This window comes from Sceloporus undulatus, chromosome 4 (assembly GCF_019175285.1).
Source record: "Sceloporus undulatus isolate JIND9_A2432 ecotype Alabama chromosome 4, SceUnd_v1.1, whole genome shotgun sequence".
Classification (NCBI taxonomy): Eukaryota; Metazoa; Chordata; class Lepidosauria; order Squamata; family Phrynosomatidae; genus Sceloporus; species Sceloporus undulatus.
The window spans coordinates 163,495,659-163,515,412 of record NC_056525.1 but is presented as its reverse complement, the minus strand read 5'-3'; the positions used below and the strand labels follow the sequence as shown (position 1 = coordinate 163,515,412).

The 19,754-nt window shown below is 38.1% G+C and overlaps 1 protein-coding gene across 5 annotated transcripts in view; it reads left to right on the top strand.

The window, feature by feature from the left end:
- The window catches only part of PIGN (phosphatidylinositol glycan anchor biosynthesis class N), a 95,857-nt gene that overhangs the window by 21,843 nt on the left and 54,260 nt on the right, over positions 1 to 19,754 (top strand). For all 5 annotated transcript variants that reach the window (XR_006103408.1, XM_042462082.1, XM_042462084.1 and 2 more), the window contains 9 exons: positions 590 to 649; positions 1,902 to 1,994; positions 3,555 to 3,610; positions 9,970 to 10,048; positions 11,692 to 11,871; positions 13,398 to 13,537; positions 15,945 to 16,044; positions 16,638 to 16,730; positions 17,704 to 17,795. Coding sequence is in view for 4 of the 5 variants with exons in the window: in XM_042462082.1 (XP_042318016.1) it covers positions 590 to 649; positions 1,902 to 1,994; positions 3,555 to 3,610; positions 9,970 to 10,048; positions 11,692 to 11,871; positions 13,398 to 13,537; positions 15,945 to 16,044; positions 16,638 to 16,730; positions 17,704 to 17,795 (893 nt within the window). In the remaining variant the exon portion in view is untranslated. The remainder of the gene's footprint in view (positions 1 to 589; positions 650 to 1,901; positions 1,995 to 3,554; positions 3,611 to 9,969; positions 10,049 to 11,691; positions 11,872 to 13,397; positions 13,538 to 15,944; positions 16,045 to 16,637; positions 16,731 to 17,703; positions 17,796 to 19,754) is intronic.

Genomic DNA, 19,754 nt, shown 5'->3' with positions numbered 1-19,754 from the left:
TCTACAGCCAAATATTCTGTAGATTTGTTCAGCATTCACTGTACCTTAAACTTGGTAAAGATAATAGAAGTGTGCTGGGGTGGTGGCCAAGCTGTCCCTTTCTTTTGCAAGTAAATTCTCCCTTTTTGCAAACAAATACGTGCACCCTCTGTTTTTACTCATGATATAAAGTTGGAGTTAACTCTAATCAGAATTTCACTTAAAGCCTTAATTTGCAACCAGAATCTCAAGTGGCTTTGAAAATCCTATTAATATGGCAGTTTTCCATTAGGTGAAGGGACATTATCTGTTAGGATCTTTCATTTGCATAATTCCTGACTACACCAGTCATTGCGCAAAGAGGTAGCCAGTGTCCCCTTAGGCAAACTGTTTCCTATTAATATACAGTCCATCAGCACCTGTGCACAGATTTGTCCACCCCTATCACTCCTCAAACAAAGAAACACTTGAACTCGCTGTTGTAAATGATGTCAGGCATTTTGCAATATTCCACCCTTCGTGGTACAATGTGCATCATAACATATTCTTAAAGTCTTACTTTTAATCTGTATTTCAAAATTAAACTGAGAACACTGCTCTTTGTTTGTAGGCTGATATAGCACCACTGATGGCTTCTCTTATTGGAGTCCCTTTGCCCCTGAATTCTGTGGTAAGACACATACTTTTTTCCTTGCTGAATAAGTGAATACCGCTTAGGTTACCTCTTAGGTAATTGTATAAATATGATATATACCAGCATAGATTCTATACTAATCAAAGGCCTAGCAAATTAGCTGAGGTGGAATTTAGAAGATTCCAGCCTCCTTCCTCTGTTAAGCATCCCACGTCTCTCCATGAAACTTACCAATCTGTATCTTAGAGCTTGGAATTGAGGACTAACCTTGTTCCACAGTGATGGCCAGCTGGGTTAATGCCAACCATAGAACCTGCTGCCACTGTGTTTTTATTCTGAATAGAACATACTTCGCTCTTGGGTGCTGAAACCAGGACAATAAATGGATCCTGGTCTGACAGCTGCTTGTTATGTGGCTTTGTGAAAACTCATTATGTCACTGCTTATCAGGGCTAAGAATAGTTGGCAAAGGAAATTTGAACAGCATTAGAATCTCCCTCACCTCATCATATCTGTCATAGAAATCACAGTCACTGCCATCATAGGGCAGCCTGATGTAAAGAGAGGGAGGACCTGAAACCATGTACATATCCAGCTCTTTTTTCTATATGGTAAATCAGTATGTGAGGTTGAGCTCTCTGTTGTCTTCCTGTGTTCTTTTAAGAAGTCCTAAGGCTTCAGCTTTTGATAGGGAAACAAAAATATGTTACAAAGAGGGCATCAGGCCAACTGGAGCAGGTTTAACTTTTATTGCCATGTTGTCCCACAGTTCACCACTGAATGTATTTCATTTCTGGGTCACAAGCAAATGTTGTCCGTTAACTTATGTGGGAGAAAATTCAGACCCAGAAAATGAAACATGCCAGTTTTTGTATAGGTTTGCTCAAGAGTTTTGCTCCCTGCTGCCAGGTTGCAAGGTTGCTTTCCTCCCCACTTAATGCAACAGAAGTATTTGAGAATCAAGAGTGCAGTTGAGAATCAAGAGTGTAGGAGGAAGACAGCTATGGATGCGGAATGGCAAGGAAGAAACAAACAACAAGAGCTGGCAGTTTTATCTCCATTATTTTGCCATCACCTTGAAAAAAGTGCAACCTGTAGTGTAGGTTGCATCAACAAGATTTGAGCCAAAGAATGGTTGAAGATCTCCAGTTGTATTATTATTATTATTATTATTATTATTATTATTATTATTATTTAGAACAAGTCTGGCTCCTCATGCAATCTACAGCCCCATTTTCTAGTCCTGAACCATGTGAATAAATCCAAATTTTTGTGCTGTTTTTTTCAGGGTGTTCTGCCTCTGGAGTACCTTAATACTAGTGATCTTTTTAAAGCAGAGAGTATGTTTACAAATGCTGTTCAGCTTCTTGAACAATTTAAGGTAAATAAGCTATCAGTGAAATGCAAGCATTACACATTAAGATTAAGCAAATTAAATTAAATTAATGGTATAAGCAGAGCAAAACAATTTACATGTTAAAACTACAACAGCATACTCATTTACATTTTATGATAGTAATTTAAAGTGATAAACGTAAGAGTGGTTCAGCAATGAAGCCAATTACCTAGGGATGTCCTGGAGCCTTCTTCTATATATGCCTTCAAAAAGAGGATGGGCAGCTGCCTATTGGATATACTGTTTGTGTACTGAGAGGAGGGAGGAAATTGGACCATGAAATTCCTTCCAATTCTATGATTCTATAAGGGTTATGTATGTACTCTTAGAAAGCTGTGTTTATAAATAAGAACCAGTGGCATTAAGCAAAACCAGCTCAAATTCTTGAAGAGAGATTGAGAGAGAGTGTAACAGTGACTTGAGCATAAATGTGAATGTTTCAGGGTAATTGCATTAGGGTGGAGAATTTAATTTCCAAGAGTCATGTTCTGGATAGTCGATGTGAACTGATGCTGCTGAAAGCAGTGCCTTCTTACAGAAGGGTAGAATCAGTCCTGGAATTTAATTCTTTTCTTGTTAATTCCTATTTCTGGCAATTCTCAAAGTGCTCTGCTGGCATGCATCCTGTCTAGAGAGCTGGGACTTGAATCATAAGCATTGAAAGAGCTAGCCTTTATATTTCCTCTATATCTCTGACTGAAACATTGAAACATTGTGCATGCAGCTTCTGACATGGGGCTTTGGACCCTCAATCTGTTTGAGCCTAGGATACTTTAAAGGTTGTCTGTTCTTGTATGCGCTTGTCTGCAGGTTAAGCTTAGCAATATAGGCCTTCTCCCACTGATGTTTGTAGCAAAGTTTGGAAAATGGGAATTTTTGGACTACTGCTTCCACAAACTGCAAATCAGCTTGGCCCTTCTCTTTTCCCAATTTCATCATGTTCTGCTTTAAATACTTAGACAGTTCCCTCAACTATTTACTGTTTTTTCTGGCACTGGAAAACTTCACACATAAGACTGTCATTAAAAGTATTGTTGGGTTTGTCCAATGTGGCTTGGAGGTCTTTAGTTCATCTCTTCACTGTAGGAGTGGTGAACCTCTGACCTTCCAGACATTTCTTACCATAACTCTTATTGTCTCTTACCATTAGGAATACTGTAGGGGGCTAATAGCAGTTGTATCCCAAACCATATAGAGGTCCAAAGATATCCCATTCCTGTTTAAGATATTGGGAAGGGGACACAGGATGCTGCTGCAACATATTTCCAATATTCCTCCTAAAATTCTCCTCTCTTGGGTGTGAATTCATGCTTTCTCCCACTATTTACCTGTGCTTGCCTACGGATTCAGTGTTGTGCACATTTACCAAGGAGTAAGCCCAATTGCAGCTTACATCTGAGTAAATGAGGTCACATTAAATTTCTGAAAGGGATATAAAATGTGACAGTTGTAAAACTCTGAACATTCCCTCCATATTTTTCTTGCTGCATTTCTTCTTTGGCATATGGTGCTATTTGGTGAATACAATAATTTGTTCATTTTCAGGTTAAGATGGCTCAGAAGAAAAAAACCACGTTACCATTTCTGTTTTCACCATTCAAGTAAGTATACTTTCTATATCTGCACCTTGCTGTATTTACTTAAAGAAATTTCTCTCCTTGACCTGTTTTGTTAAGTGCCAGTGACGAAGGAACAATAAATAAAGTGACAGTATTTGCTGAACACTGTTCTGGGATGAATCTTGTACAGAAATAGTGTTTGATGAGTTGAGAAAATACAACTCAAACATTTACAGCTGGAGAGAGACACATCTGTCCCAAATATCTTAATAATACCTTATAAGGTAGAAATAATGATTCCTTACAGTTTAGAGGGGAGAATGTTGTGAGAACAATGATTATGAAAAGCAAAGGCAGCTGTGTTGAAAATTCATATTAGTGTTACATCTTCATTAAAATCAACTCAAAGGTGTGTAAGCTTTTGAAATCATCCAGCCTTATATAAAGCAGGTTCGGATTTTCTTGGAGTAAAAGAGGAGAAAACAAAAAAAAGAAGAAAGCTGCCTTGATGTTGAAGTCATAGTGTCTCCATCATCAGTGTTAAACTGGTAGATTCTTGCCAGCTCCCTTCTGTAGTATGGGTGTGCATAACACATACTCTGACCGCACGGCGGGTAGCATCACAGCGCTCCTTTGGTGCTGCATTCAGATGATGCAGTGCCAAAAGGAGTGTCGGAAAGTGCTGCTGCAGTGGCAAAGGCACCTTTCCCCAGCGCAAAAGGGAGCGGCATTTTGCTATTCCTTTTAGTGTCAGGGAAAGATTGGATCGGGGCTGTGATCCGATGCTGAAAGGGGCAGCCTGTTTAGCCCCTAAGTCTTGTAAACAGTTGTTTAATCAATAATCATGTTAAAGCATCCAAAAACCACAGAGGTAAACAACTTTTCCAAGGAATTGTGTAATGGTTCCCATAGAAATCAGTTAATCCTCCTGTATGATGTTTCAAAAATCATTCAAGAAGCTTATAAACTAAATGCAGCATACTTGTGTCACTCTTCCAGCTAGTCTACCTGGAATGTCTGGCTTTTGGCTTTTACTGTTCTAGTCTACCACACAGACAGAATATCAGCACTTTCTGTTACCCAAATCTTATCTGTGTGTGGGCTCCTTGGAGCATACAGGCATGACTATACTGAAAGGTATGTTGATTCAACACAAATTTAACAGACATGGGTTTTCTCCAAAAGAGTTCTGGGCTTAGTATGGTTAGTTTAGTGCAGGTACTAAGTTGTATCTTTTACAGGCACTTTTACATTTCTTGCAAAACTGCAGTCCCCAGGGTTCCCTAAAGAAAAGAAATTTAAAAACAAACAACCCAACAAACCAGTGTATAATTGTAATATAGAGGTTCCCTAATATGTCTCCCTACATTGGTGCTCTTTGGATATTTTGGACTGTGATTCTTTTCTTCCCCAGCCATGGGGATGGCTGTTTATATTTTGCAAAAGCAACAGAACTCTATTAGTTTGTTGCAGCAGAAATAACAGAGAATCTTGTGGCAGCTTCAAGACTACAAAATTTTATTTGGCATAAGCTTATGTTGGGCTGCAGCCCATTTTGCAAGATGACTGGTGCTGTAGTCTAGGAAAGCTTAGGCTAAATAAAACTTGTGAGTCCTTAAGGTGTCACAAGACTGTTGTTTCTGCTGCAGTGGACTAACATGGCTACAATCCTGTGAATTTTTATGTTCAGCAGCATCCCTCCTTCTACCACATTATTTTTTTTAAAAAATTTCAGCTGGGGCTGAAAGCTCAAATAAACGAGTTCCTGGCCAATAAATGAAAGTCCTTGTTTTAAAACAAAATTGCGAATTTCCTCGTTTTATCATTCTTGCTCCTAAAAGCTATACTTCTCTGGGCCAGTGGTGAGGAAAGTGGAACCCTCAATCTTTCTTGTGGACCTGAAGTCCCACTTGAGCCTCCTCTCCCCTTTCCCAATTTAAAACAAAGTTCTGATGAAAAACTGTCCTGGAAGGAACCAAATGCAGGCCAGAGCAGTGGTATTGCTGAAAACATCCTCAGCTATTCTTGTTTTTACTGCAAAAATCAGTCCACCCCAACCCCCTATCACTTCTAAGCCACACTTTGGCCAATTTTCTGCCAAAGATGTGCTTGTTTAGCCTGCCTAGAGATGCAGGAGTTGAAAATTGCCCATCCTGGTTCTAGCAATGGTAATGATGATAAAAGCTGTATTGGTTGCCTACCTTTCTATTTGGATAAAGGGCTAAAGCCTTAAAATTCAGCCCCTATGTGCACTTATTTTTGACTGGAATAGCTGCTTCTTTTATTATGCATACTTGGCCTTTGCAAGGTGAGCAGGAGAGTGTTTGTTTTAAACTGCATTTGTGCTGATCTTCCACAGCTTCTCCATTAAGCCCCTTTTACTCCAAAGTGCCATGCACCAGATTTTCCAGACCCTCAGGCTAAAATTTCTGTTTCTACTTCCTGCTGAAGTCTTCTGACTCCACTGCAGTGTTGGCTAGAGAAGTGGCTGCAGATCACATCCCACCTCCCTCCGGTTTTTAATTGACCTTGACTTTAATTTAATTTACATGCAAAATACATAAACATGCAAGTGTGTCTTTTCTTTGCTTACAGACATTTTTAAACCTGTTTGTTATCAAGAAGGGCTTATACAATTCATTGGAGTGAAAATTTATGGAAATTGAGGGAATTAATTTCACCTAAACAGATGTCTGAGTGTCCTCACTTAACAGAAGGCTAGTTGGTATACTGAAGGTGCAACTAAAATGTGCTAAGAAAAAAAAATCCTGTTGCATATATCTGGGGCACTTTTAATGTGTGTGTGTATGACTGTGCACCACCAGAACACCACAAGAAATGCATATATATGGCAGATTATGCCTAATGAAAATACAGATTTTCCTCTTCAGTGTTTTCTTTCCTTTTACTGGTCCTGTGGGGGCCTCAGTTAACACTGCTTCCTTCAGAAAGAAAAGCCCTCCTCCTGCAGAAATAACATCTCCAAATAGTAATGATAGAAATCACTGACCATACTGAAGTCTCTTGAGACTATTACAAGGGCTCATTTTTATTATAGACTTAGCATCTAGGCTGTCAGGTGCTGTTTTTTAAACTGAAAGACATGAGCGATGTAGTGGAAAGATTAAGTTTGGCAGGTATACTCCCAATGAGAGTAAGTAACACATCTTAGGGGACAATTTATAAACCTTTACACAATTAGCACTGATGTTTTGTTACATAATTAATTGTCCTTACAGATGAGTGACATTATTTATATTCTTCCAACTAAGCAGCATTTATCTTGATGATGATAAGCCATTGTCATTTTAGAGGCTATAATCTCATGCCCCTTGGGCCTTCCTACTATTACATAGGTGCAGTGAGCTGTAAGATCTAGTTAGCATTTGTTCATACCTTCCAGATTGCATACTGACATAGCCCCTACATGGGTTGGGTATGGGTACACTTTCCAGGGAGCAGAAGTCCAAAGATCCTGGTCTATGTTCAAGAGTGTAGTTATGAAGGAGGAGGCAAAATGAGAACATGATCACCTGAAATAATAATTCTGCCCCCCCCCCCCCCCCGGAATTTTCCTCCAGTCCACAAATTTGTAGCTTTATAGAGTGATAGACTTAAAATCATTCAGACCTAGAACTCAATATTTGCTGTATTCTCTGGCTTTTGAGGAGAGACTTAAGGACTTGGTCTGTTTAGCCTGGAGAAGAGACAGTAACGTGATATGATAGCCCTGTTTAGGTATTTGAAAGGGTGTCATATTGAGGATGGAGCAAGCTTGTTTTTTGCTGCTCCACAGAATAGAACATAGAACCATGGATGCAAGCTACATGGAAAGAGATTCTGCATTGGAGATTATCACATGGGCTTTATCATATCTCCCATCTGCAGCCCATATGTAACCTATGCTTGCCCTGTGGCTTTTCAAACACATGGAACTCTGGGATTTGTAGTTCTTGATGTGATATGTCATATCATGGAATTTTCCAGTGCTTGAAAAGCCATGGGAAAAGCCCAGGTTGCAGATGGGCTGCAGACAGGTGAATGTAGTAAAACCTGTATAAAAGCCTGTGTGATAATCTCCCTAAACATTAGGAGGAACATCCTGACAGTAAGGGCTGTTCGACAGTGGAGCACACTCCCTTGGAGAGTGGTAGAGTCTCCTTCTTTAAAGGTCTTTAAACAGAAGCTGGATGGCCATCTGTCGGGGGTGCTTTGGTTGTGAGTTCCTGCATGGCAGAGGGTTGGACTGGATGGCCCTTGTGGTCTCTTCCAACTCTGTGATTTTATAATTCTCATTCCTTTGGTAACTTTGCCTCCCTAAACTGTTTTTCTAAATGGGTCAACTGAAGCTTTATGTCACTTCAATGTTAGAAATTGGAGAACTGAAGGGATATTTCATGGGGAGAGGGAACAATTCTTAATCGGAGTGGCAAAACCCTAATACCCCCCATAGCTCCCCCTGCCTAAGTTGTTTTCCTCATTAACATAAAAGAAAAAATTGAGAAAAACAGTAGGTCATGCCTGAAGATATTTATAGAAACACAGTTCCTTAGATTTATTAATGAGATGATTGTAGTGGAATATGTAAGTTTTGGGAAGAATGAAATAACATCTGTATTCAGCAACTCTAACAGCATAGAGTTCTGAAAGCAAATACAATGTATGTACAAAAAATATATTATAAATGTAACTATGGGGAGAAAATCAATAAAAAATATTTTAAAAAAAGAAAAAAAAGAAACACAGTTCCTTGTATTTGTGTATCTTTTTGTCCAGTTCTTACAAGATTTGATGGAAGCATTCAGGTGCAGTGTTAGAACAATCTTAAGCAACTTTCAGACTTGTTGGGTCTCCTGACCTGGCCCCTGTGCAAGGCCATCTCTAAAATGGAAGTTAAACTAGGATTGTGTTTTATTTCTTTTGACATGACATATCATATCAAGAACTACAAATCCCAGAGTTTCATGTACATTGGCAGGAAAGAAGGAGCTGAGTGGAAAACTAAAGTAATGTAAGACAGTGGTAGCAAGCACTGCTGTCTCTTTAAATAGGATTTGTGGGTCCCTGAGTAAGTGCCCAGTTCAGTTTCCATTTTTTATTTTATTTAAAGCATTTGTGTATCATGTCTCAACCTGTTGCCACCGCAGTGATGTACAAATGGGGGCAGCGATATCCAGCAGACAAAAAAATATATATTAAAATATTAAATACATAAAGAAAACAATTAAAAATAGAGCAAAACCTTTAGGAAATCATTTTTAAACAAATAATTAAAACAGCCAGCACAACCACCATGTGTTTAAGGACTAAAGACTACTTGGGAAAGTGTCGTCTGCATTGTAGGTCACAGACTGAGAGCAATCAATAACATTTATTATATATGTCTTCTATTTAATCCTAAAATATATGGCACTGTTGCTGGTGTAGGCAACCACTTGACTTCAGGCCCACACATATGCCCTTCAAGAGACCTCGAAGGACCATATCTTCCCCTCTACCCCAATTAAAAAAAACAATTTTTAATTAAAAAAACCCTCTAGTTTTGAAAAAGGTTTCCCTTGGATCTAAAATAAACCAGGAGGGCAAATACATGGCAAAAATGTCCTCCATACCCCAGCAGATATGGAATATTTCAGAAAATTTGAAGAGTTAATAGAGGAAGGCCACAAAGATAGATTTGTGAATAGTATGCACATGTGCTTCTTAAGCTGTCTGGTGTGAAGGGCTATCAATTCCCCACCATCACCATTCTGCCAGGAACTGGCACCATATTTGTGCCCATTGGCTACAAATATTTCTTTTTTCCTTTCCTGGAAAGTTACCAGGGACTGGGAGCCAATGGCTCAGGGGCCAACACCAGTCCAGGGACAACCACTTTGAGTACCCTTGGTCTGTGCTTACCGCAGCAATGTGCCAGAGCCTGAAGAATGAAAGTAACTTCTAAATGTCTACTTCACATGCATGCTATAGATCTCTCTGAGAGTTTTCTTCATGAAATGTTGGACCTGAAATATTTCTGCTTCTAGGAAAGAAAATACTCCCACTTTGGTTATTAAATAAGATTTACTTGGAGGAACTGCAATGAATATTCTGTGAAGTGTGCACAGCCCTATGGAGGTTTTTTTTTTGTACAGTGTCCAGCGGAATCATAGCCAGGATAGTATTTATTAATGATAAATAATGTTACAAAATAGTTTTCAAACCTGTGAGAGCCTCATGCTGGTGTTATTATTTATCAGACGTTTCAAGGACTTTAAAAAAAACGTACATTTTAAAGCTTTGCTTTAAAATATTAATTAAAAGATCCACTGTATGAAATTTGTGTTTCCACTATTATTCCTTCTTCTCCTAAAGCAAAATAAAACTGAAATTTTAAAATATTTTTCTTTTCTTTTACATAGGTCTCTTTCTGATTCAGAGCAGATTGACATTCTCAGAAAAGCAAGGACATATATTCAGCATGAGAAATACAAGGAAGCAGTAAGTGAATAATTAAAATCTATTCAATCCTTCTTTAGATTTAAAAAACATTTTAAATAGCTGTTTGTGGGTTGTTGTTGTTTTTTAAATCATAACCCCGTTCTGTTCCTGAAACAGATTTATCAGAATACATCTCTATGATCTGGCTAGTATGAACCAAGGAAAACATGTACAAAATAGAAACACAGAAAAGTACCTTATATAAACTCAGACCAGTTGGTCCATATAGCTCAATATTGTCTATGGAAGGGGGACATATGACCCTCAGATGTTGTTGGACTGTTATTTCCACCAGCTGCAACCAACAGATTCAGTGGCAAGAGATTATGACATCTGCAGTGCAAAAAGATGGGATGTTCACTATCCCTAGCAGTAGCTGCCTAGGTTTTCAAACAGGAAGTTTTCCCTATTCTAAACTCAAATGCCAGGAACTTGGATTGTTTTTGCAGACAAAAAAACCCCATGTTCTGCCATTTAATACGGCCCTTTCCTTAACAAATAGTTATCTCTTTGATTTATAATAGACTCTAAGAGCCTCAGGATGGAAATTTTAAAGTACTTTAATTCTGGGGTCCAAATGTCCAAAAATGGAGTTGCTACCATACGATCAAACTGTATTGTTTGTAGATGTGTGAAGTCACTCAGTGAGACCGATTGATATCTTGATGTCAAAGTCCAAATCTATAGTGGATCCTGATTATTTGACTTAAGAGAATATATGAGGAGCACTGCCAGTTGGTGACCCAATGTGGAAGTGATGGAATGAAGGGTCAGATATCAAAGAAGAGGCATCTTCAACAGCTTTAGACTGCAGAACCAATAGTCCTCTCTCTGATCTGAGACACAACTCCCCCTTTTTTTCCATGTTGGAGATGCTGTTTGTTTATTTTCTCCCCCTCTCCCAAATTTGCAGGATCTGAGTTTGATCTGTGAGCCAATCAAGGATTAAAAAATTAAAACCACACAGGACTGAGGAAAATCATGTTTTTTATGTATATGTGTGTGTTTCAGGATCAAATTGCACATGATACCCATATGTATGGCTTTCTCCCCACCCCAACAGAGGAAGGATACGGTGTCTGTATCACGTCCCTGCATGAAACAAAAAATCTCAGGATGACAGACTGCAGTTGACAGATGGCAGGAAAGGAGAGAAGGACTGAGTGGTCTGAATTCTGCCATCATGCTTCCCATTTCTTAAAAAGCCGATAGGAAAAAGAATCAAGGAACTAAACACAAGGGGTGAACTCAAAAGCTTTCATGGCTGGCATCCATAGCTTTCTGTTGGTTTTCCAGGCTATATGGCCGCATTCTGGAGGAATTTATTCCCAGTGTTTTGCCTGCATCTATGGCTGGCATCTTCAGTGGGTGGTGGCATGGAACTGGGTGGGTTATATATACCAAGGGTCACACAGTGTATATACCCCACACACTTCCATGTCACCATCCTCTGAAGATGCCAGCTACAGATACAGGCGAAACATCAGGAATAAATTCTTCCAGAATGCGCCCATATAGCCCAGAAAACCCACAGAAAACTATAATCACAAAGGATTTAGTCATTTCATTATAGATCCTAAGATTAAAGGGACAAAGGGTGTAGGTGTTATAAATGTCTGATGTTGTTTCTTTCCTTTCCATAGGTATCTCTTTGCAAAAAGCTGATTGGCCTTGCTTTGGAAGGGCTGTCATATTATCATACATATGACAGGCTTTTCCTAGGTGTGAGTGTTGCCATGGGTTTTATGGGCTGGACATTGTATGTCATCTTGATTATCATAAAAGCACATACTGGTCTGACCAGAAATATCACAATAAATAAGGTAAGTTGAATTTTGCTGCTATTATCATCCCTATTGGCTCAATATATAGTTGCCGTGTGTAGCCAAAATGACTCATTGTTCGATGGCTTTAAGATAGTTGGAATAGCCAATGAAATTTGCCTTCAGACATAGTGGGACACAAAAAGTGCCTATAGACAGAATTCCTTTCTCTTTTTACTGACCTTTTCACAAGTTTCACAACTAAATTCCATAGGATGAGTATGAGAGACATATTTTTCTTGCTAGGACTTGGACAATTTAAATCACAGTACCAGTTCAGCCAATATGTTAGGGCTTTAACAAACATTTATTCATCTGCTGTAAATGTTGTACAAGTTTAAGGAGAAAACTATACCTTCTGATGAATAACATCAAGTAAATGTAAATTTCCCAACCTCAGCTCCTGTCTTTGTTGCCTATGCATACAAACCTTGTATGTCAAAGTAAAAGTTAGATTCAGATCCCTTCTCCCTGACATCTAGTTTTATTCTACTCCAGGATGGTTTGTTTGTTTACATGTAAAACTAGAGTTGCATTTAATCATGCAGTAATATCTCCAAACTTTCTTAAGGATATTTTTGTTTTGTTTTGCAGTTACATCTTTAAATACATTAATATTCCTTAGCTTATTTATTTAATTTATAAACCACCTTTGTCCCTGCATAGCATCCAAGGTTGTGTACAACCTTTAAAAACATACTACAACTGAAAGGACAAAAGTTAAAACATGATTAAACCAAACCTCTATTTAAAAAACACAAGTTAAAAATGCAAATTAAATACAGTTTAAAAGCACATTTAAAATATTATAAAACAGAAATACAAAGCGCGTATATATATATATATATATATATATTACATTCCTCAGTAAACAATGAAAAGTCATATACATGTTTTCTAGGTAGTCTGTCTTAGGTCCAGGTTATCTGACAGATCATTATCTCATGGTATGAGCCTTCTGGGACCCTGAGATCCTCTGGAGAAGGCCTTCTTTCATTCTCACTATCTTCACAGATGTCTAGTGAGGACATGACTTAGGTTCTTCTCAGTGGCAGCCCCTAGGCTCTGGGCCTCTCTTCCTAAGGAGGTAAAATAGCTGTCTCCTTGCTGTCCTGTCAGCAATGAATCCTTTCCTTTTAGTATCCCTATAGGCTTTTAGAAGTGAACGTTTTTAAGTAAAGGACTTTAAAGAGGGGGATATATTGTTTTAAACTGTACTGCTTTTAAGTGCTTTTTAAGTATGTTTAATTTTTTTGGAAATATTAATAGTTTAATTCTATATTAACATTGACTTTTCTATGCAGTTAACTATTTTGTAATCATTTTAATTTGTAAGTAAACTTGAGCCCCAATGTTGGGGAAAAGGCAAGTATAGAAAAAGATGATGGTGGTGGTGGTGGTGATTACGTTGCCTTTTAAACATTCATGTCTATGTTCTTACTATTGTTCCTCATTTTAAATAACATACTTTTCAAATATTTCAAATGATGTTGACCCATATTTACAAGTACTGATTTGATTTTCAGGTGTCTGGCAGACTTTTCCAATATACGTTTCTTGCTGTTGGAGTATTGATAGCAATTTTTTTGGTCATCCAGAGCTTGCCTTGGACATACTACATATATTGTCTCTTACCAGTCCCAATATGGTATGCAGTTTTGAAAGAGTAAGTTCTAAAAAGTGTGGGAAGGAAGGGTTGGACTCACACTGCTGCGTTTGATAGGACAGGAAACGAATAAAACCTTTTCTGCTTGAATTATGTGGTGTTGAAAAGCTTTCAGATGTAGTGGTCTTCAAAAAGAAAGTAATGGATAATGTTAGATTGCTTCAGGAGGTGTAGATGCCAGTTAGAACAGGAGTGGCAAGAAGACAGCCCTAGATCTTCTGTTTAGATTTTTTTGGTGATTTACATAAGATCAGTCAGCACTTTTTGGCAGAGAAAGCTAAAGAACCTTTAAAAATGACAAATCCCAAGATCACTCTACAGCACTTAGAGTGGTGTCAAACTGCATTATTTCTACAGTGTAGATGCACTCTAGGAGAGCCTTTTGTGCAAAAAGAGGACTGTTGGCTGAAACACACTGCAGAAATAATCCAGTTTGAGACTACTTTATTTGCCCTGGCTCAGTGCTAGGGAATTTTGGGAACTGTAGTTTTGTGAGACATTGAGCTTATGTCATAGAGCTGTGGTGCCACAATAAACTACAATTCCCAGGATTCCCTAGCATGGAACCAGGGTAGTTAAAGTGGTCTCAAACTGGATTATTTCTGCAGTGTGGATTGGATCTGAAATTTCAGTTCATTTCCTGCTTTCAAACAAATCTCTAGGTTTAGAGTGTTTCAAGAGGCATCCTGTCCTTTTTACTGAGAGCATCTTTTGCATCTTGCTCTGGTTGGTGAATCCTGACGTTCTACTTAGTGGAAAGTAGTAAATAAACCAGGAAGCACCTGGGGGTCTGGCTTACATTGGTCCAAAACACATTGCAGAAATAATCCAGTTCAAGACCTCTTTAACTGCCCTGGCTCAGTGTTAGGGAATCTTGGGAATTGTTGTTTATTGTAGCTCTAGAACTCTCTGACAGAGAAGGATAAATATCTCACAAAACTACAGTTCTCAGAATTCCCTAGTATTGAGCCAGGGCAGTTAAAGCAGCCTCAAACTGATTTATTTCTGCAGTGTGTTTTGCACCATTGTTAGCATGAGCAGGATCTTACTTTTTCCATATTCATATGCTCTGCAGATCTATGAACTGGGGACATTGTCATTACTTAGAATATTTCGGCATCTCATGTATAAGTCGAGGGATTTTGGATGGATTTTGATATGACCAATGGATGAGTCGAGGGTAAAATGTAGGCATATGTAACAAAAGATGTAAAGAATGAATCAAAGGAAAACAATGTCAAAGAATTTACAACATTTCAACAGTTATAATTGTTTGTGGTCACACTAAAGGCTGGATGGATGAGAAAGTAGAGGGAGGGATCAGTGTTTCCAGGACAGATTACAGTATATTCTTGCCTTTCACCAGGGAATGGTTTCCTTTTTATAAGAGTTAAAGTACAGTACTTACCTTGACCCACGGATAAGTTAACCCAAGTTTTTGGGGTCATACATGAGTATATACAGATGTTGATATGATCATCAAAGTAGTGGATTAGTTGAGGAAAGGATAAATGTTGAGGGAAGGATAAAAGTGACATTTGGTACTAACCTATCTCTCCACTTCAGGGGCTTTACTTCTATGAATATAAGCAAAGTGATACTCAAACTTTTTACCCTTGGGATCCCCCTTTACATCTACGTGCAGATGTCATCTCCCCCCCCACTCAACATAGTATATGGATAAAAAATATTTTGTTTATTAAATGGACAGAAATATTTTCATTCACACATTCATGAATCTTCATATTTCAACATTTTATAAAGAAATAACATTCAAATTAGAACAGTTTTATTTAAGTAAATTCAATATTTAACTCAACACATGTATAAATTTTATACATAAAAAGTTTTGGAGGAGGGATCAAGTTTTGTGACCCCCCTCCCCCCTTGAGCAACTCTTGCACACACTCCATTCAGGGTGACCAGGTGTCATAACTGCAGAGGAAGACAGTGCAAAATGTAGAGCATTCCAAAAAGATGTAGGCCCTTACAAAATAAAAGCTAAAAGCACTAACATAAATATAAATTCATGCTTCTAAGTCATGCTCAGAATGGGGGACATTTTGGAATTCCTCCTGGACAGAAGGTTAAAATGCAGGATACATCCTGGAAAAGGAGAACGTTTGGTCATCCCAGTCCTGTTTGAGACCCACTGCACTAGCCTATTAATCCTGCTTTTCTGCAAGTGCAGGGCCCAATATGTGCAGCAAATAGTCCTACCAGTTAACGTTTGAATTTTTCCAAAATAAACAATTCATCTTAAATGGTATCCTCTCATTTCATGCTGGAGATATATTTTTGCTTCCTGCTCATTAAAGGTCCCTGTCAAGCACCACTGTATTTATGCTCTTTCTAATAAGCATTTAATCTAGTAAGAAATGATTGTCTAATGAAATCTTTTCAACAGATACCCTGTTATTCAAGAACTGATCACATTTCTCTTGAACTTTCAACGGACTCGGTTTGTTGGATTTTTGCTAGTGTATGCCTTGGGAATTGAAATATTAGTAAGTAGAGTACTTAATTACTAGTTTTTAAAAAATGATTGTCAGTAAGCATTTTAATGTGTAAAGCCTATCCAAATAAAACTATATAAATCAGAGACAGGCAACTGCATGGGGGGAAGGGGTCAGTTTTTCCCTAGAGCCACCCATGATTTTCTTCCCATCAGTAAGTCTAACCACCTCATTTGTTTTGTCATTCCTTTCAAAATGTTGACCAGAAAGGACATCATGTCACTTGCCATTTTGAGAGGAGTGTCAGATGAAAATGATGGCATTTGGTTGCAGTGGGAAGTTCTGGGGGTATTTTCATATGGGATTTCATGCACAAATTACATGAAAATCACATTGAATTTTTTTTAATTTGGAAGATTTTCAGGTACTGGTGAGGGGCTTCAGGAGCTGCAAAATGAGGTCTAGGAGCTGCATATGGCCTGCAGGCTGAACTCTGCTCACCTTTTTATAAATAAACCATTAAAAAAGAATGCTGAACACTTTTTAAAACGCACTAGATATGAAGAGGGTTTTTAAATATGTTTGAAAATAATATCACACTTCCTAACTTATCTATGTTTATTTTTTCTGTTTATTTGAACTAGGTTTTCTCCTTTTTCTATCGTGCAGCTCTCAGCTTTGGCCTGATTGCCTTTTCTGCTTGGCCCTTGGTCGCTCGGCTCTGGACCAAAGCAAAGGTATTTAATGTCTCAAGACATTTTGATTGTTTTGCTGGGTCACCTTCACGTCCCTTTTGGAAGCACATGCTGACATGTGGACATCATCAGAATGTTCCCTCAGAGTTTAGAAAGCAGCCCTCTGTAGGTATTTGGGGCTTCTGTAAGAGAAAAGACCCATCTCACTTTATTGTTTGGCAAGTCACAGCCAGTGCTTGATTCTTAAAATGAGAGATACTAACTTGGAGTTCATCTGCCCTAACTTGGAAATCCTTGCCCTTAATCTCGGACTGAAGTAGACTGTGTTGGCTCTGTAGCACCTTGTGCCTAAAAGCATTTTCTCCTTAGTGCTTCCAAAGCAGAATATCAAAAATAGTCTTTAGCTCAGAAGTGAGCAATATGTGGCCTCCATGTCTCATGTTGTCCAGCCCAAGTCCTATTTTGAAGCCTCCCAAGCGTCCCCTTCCCATCCCAATTATTTTGAATGCTGCAGTATCCTAGCATGTTCTTTACTACCACAGTGAAGATCCGTACTATGCAAGACACTGTCTTTTCTATTAAATACACCAATTTTTATAGTTCCTTTGTAGAGATGTCATTGTGTATAAGCTGATTGGAAAATGTAGCCTTCTCCCTTAAGCTTCCAAGGTTACGTTGTAAACAATGGGTAGCCAAAGGTTATATTTAATGCTTTTGACATTACTTTACCTGAATCCAAATGTGATCGCAGTCAAATGCAATTCATTGATGGGACACTGTGTGATATCATGTGAAAATCTTTTTCCAATCACAGCATAAGGACGAGAAAAGAACAAAACATGGATATTTGATAATCTTGTATTATGACTCTGAATATCAGGGTCCATAATTAGTTCCTATATATAATTAGTTCTATAATATAATTATATATAATATAATTAGTTCTATAATATAATTAGATATATAATTAGTTCTATATTTCTATGTAATTTGTATGTTTGTTTCTTTATTGCAGACAATTGTGCTAAGCTGGATTCTTTCATGTTTGCTTCTAGCAGTCTTCCCTTTGATGCCTGTTGTTGGAAGAGAAGCAAATCTCTCTCTAGTGTAAGAGCAAAAAATGAATTTTTCTCAAGTGTTCACACTCCCACTTAACATGCATGTATTTCACCAGAATCTTGTTATTGGGTGAGAAATTATGTTATTTAAGAACACTGATCTTGCAATTAGAATTTAAATAAGATAGGTATGAGGAAATTTGTATCATTTTCTTTTCTTCTTTTCAAAGTTCTTAATGAGAACTTAATTTTTAGAGAGCACTATGCTACCATTCTCTGAAGATCCTACAGCAATTGTTCTGTAAAGGTACCTCTTTTTGGAAGGAACTTCCCTCCAATTTCACTCCTGTTTCATCCTGGACAGGACACAGGGTAAGAGGTCAGAGTGCTTAGAAAATTCTGATCTGAGAAAAATTGCTTCAACTCACATAGGGCTAGGAGGACAATTTGGAGATTTCTCTGCCTCCTGTCCTCTAGCTTCCTCCTGTTTCATCTGTGATGAGGGAGAGCTATTGGAAAAACAGTGGTGAGAGGAGATGATCTTCTGGCACCCTTTTGGGCTTTCAGAGAAGGCAGACAGAACATAAAGAGGCCTTCAGTCACAACTGAAATGCAGCAAAAGTGCCTCAGCTGTGAATGGCATTCCCAGGTGTACTGTGTGAAGCACATATGACTGATGCCCTAGACATAAAAGTCCAGGTCATGCAGTGGTGTGAATTTTCTGGCAAAACTAGAACTGATTTTTTTTCCTGGAAATTTTTGTCAGGGATGATGGGAGTTGTAGCTCTTCACCTCTGGCTCTAACTCACCACCTTGTTATGCACCGGCGCTGACCAGTTTTGGCCAGTGGTTAATGCTTTTCTCCAAAGCAGCAGAGTTTCAGAGACTAGGCTGAAGACCCTGACAAACTCTCCAAGCCTTCTCACTCTTCCTCCACAGAAGTCTTCACACTTCTCCAGGATCCTACTGGCTCTTGTATCTTCACTCAAGACACCAGACAACTCAGTAGTCTTATATAAAAGATCTACTTTATTCTACTATATACAAATACTAATGCCCTCACAAATCACAATCTCTACAATCTCCAAACTACTCACACAACTCCACAACCACCCACAAAATACATTGGCAATAATAGCAATTATTATAGCCATTGTTAATTACCACCCACTTAGTCAGTTTCCACCCAGTGGGCGTGTACATCCATTTTGATTGGTTCTCATAGTTCAACCCATACTTAAGGATTTCATCATTTCACCTTGTACACTTAATGATTCTCAGGTGTTTTCAATTGTGCATTCCATAATTCTGTCCTTGGCATTCAAGCCTTCTAAATTACATTAGATTTTACACCTGTGTGGCTTCTTAATTGCTTTTGCTTAGTCATAGTGACTCTCACATACATGTTTTATTTCTCTTACTGTATGTCCCATGTTGCTTTTTCCTTAACAATTTTTCCAGTGCTCTAAATTATGTTATCTGATTTTGTACATTTGCTTTAAATGTTATGTTTAAATGCATTCAAGGCTCTGTGTGGAAATTATTTTATTGGAATATTTGTAACAATGTAAAGAGGATAGCATATATTTCCCTTATATTTGACCAAAAAAATGACTACCCCTGAAATAACACTATTCTTCTACAATACTTAAAGAGAAGTATACCTGATATATCATATATCAACCGTTCAACTTCCTTTATCTTCATATTTCAACATTTTATTAAAAATGACATTCAAAATAGGACAGTTTTATTTAAGTAAATTCAATTTTTAACTCAACACATGTGTAAATTTTATACATAAAAAGTTTTGGAGGAGGAGGAGGGATCAGAGCCTCCAAGTTTTGTGACCCCCCTTCCCCTTGAGCAACTTTAATAGTGCCTTCAGCTTCACTCACTCTCTCTGCACTATTTCAATAAAGGATTGATCATTGTGCAACAGACCAGATGTTTTTGTTCACTGCCATCAAGTAAACTGTGACTTATGGCAACCCTGTTAATGAGGGAC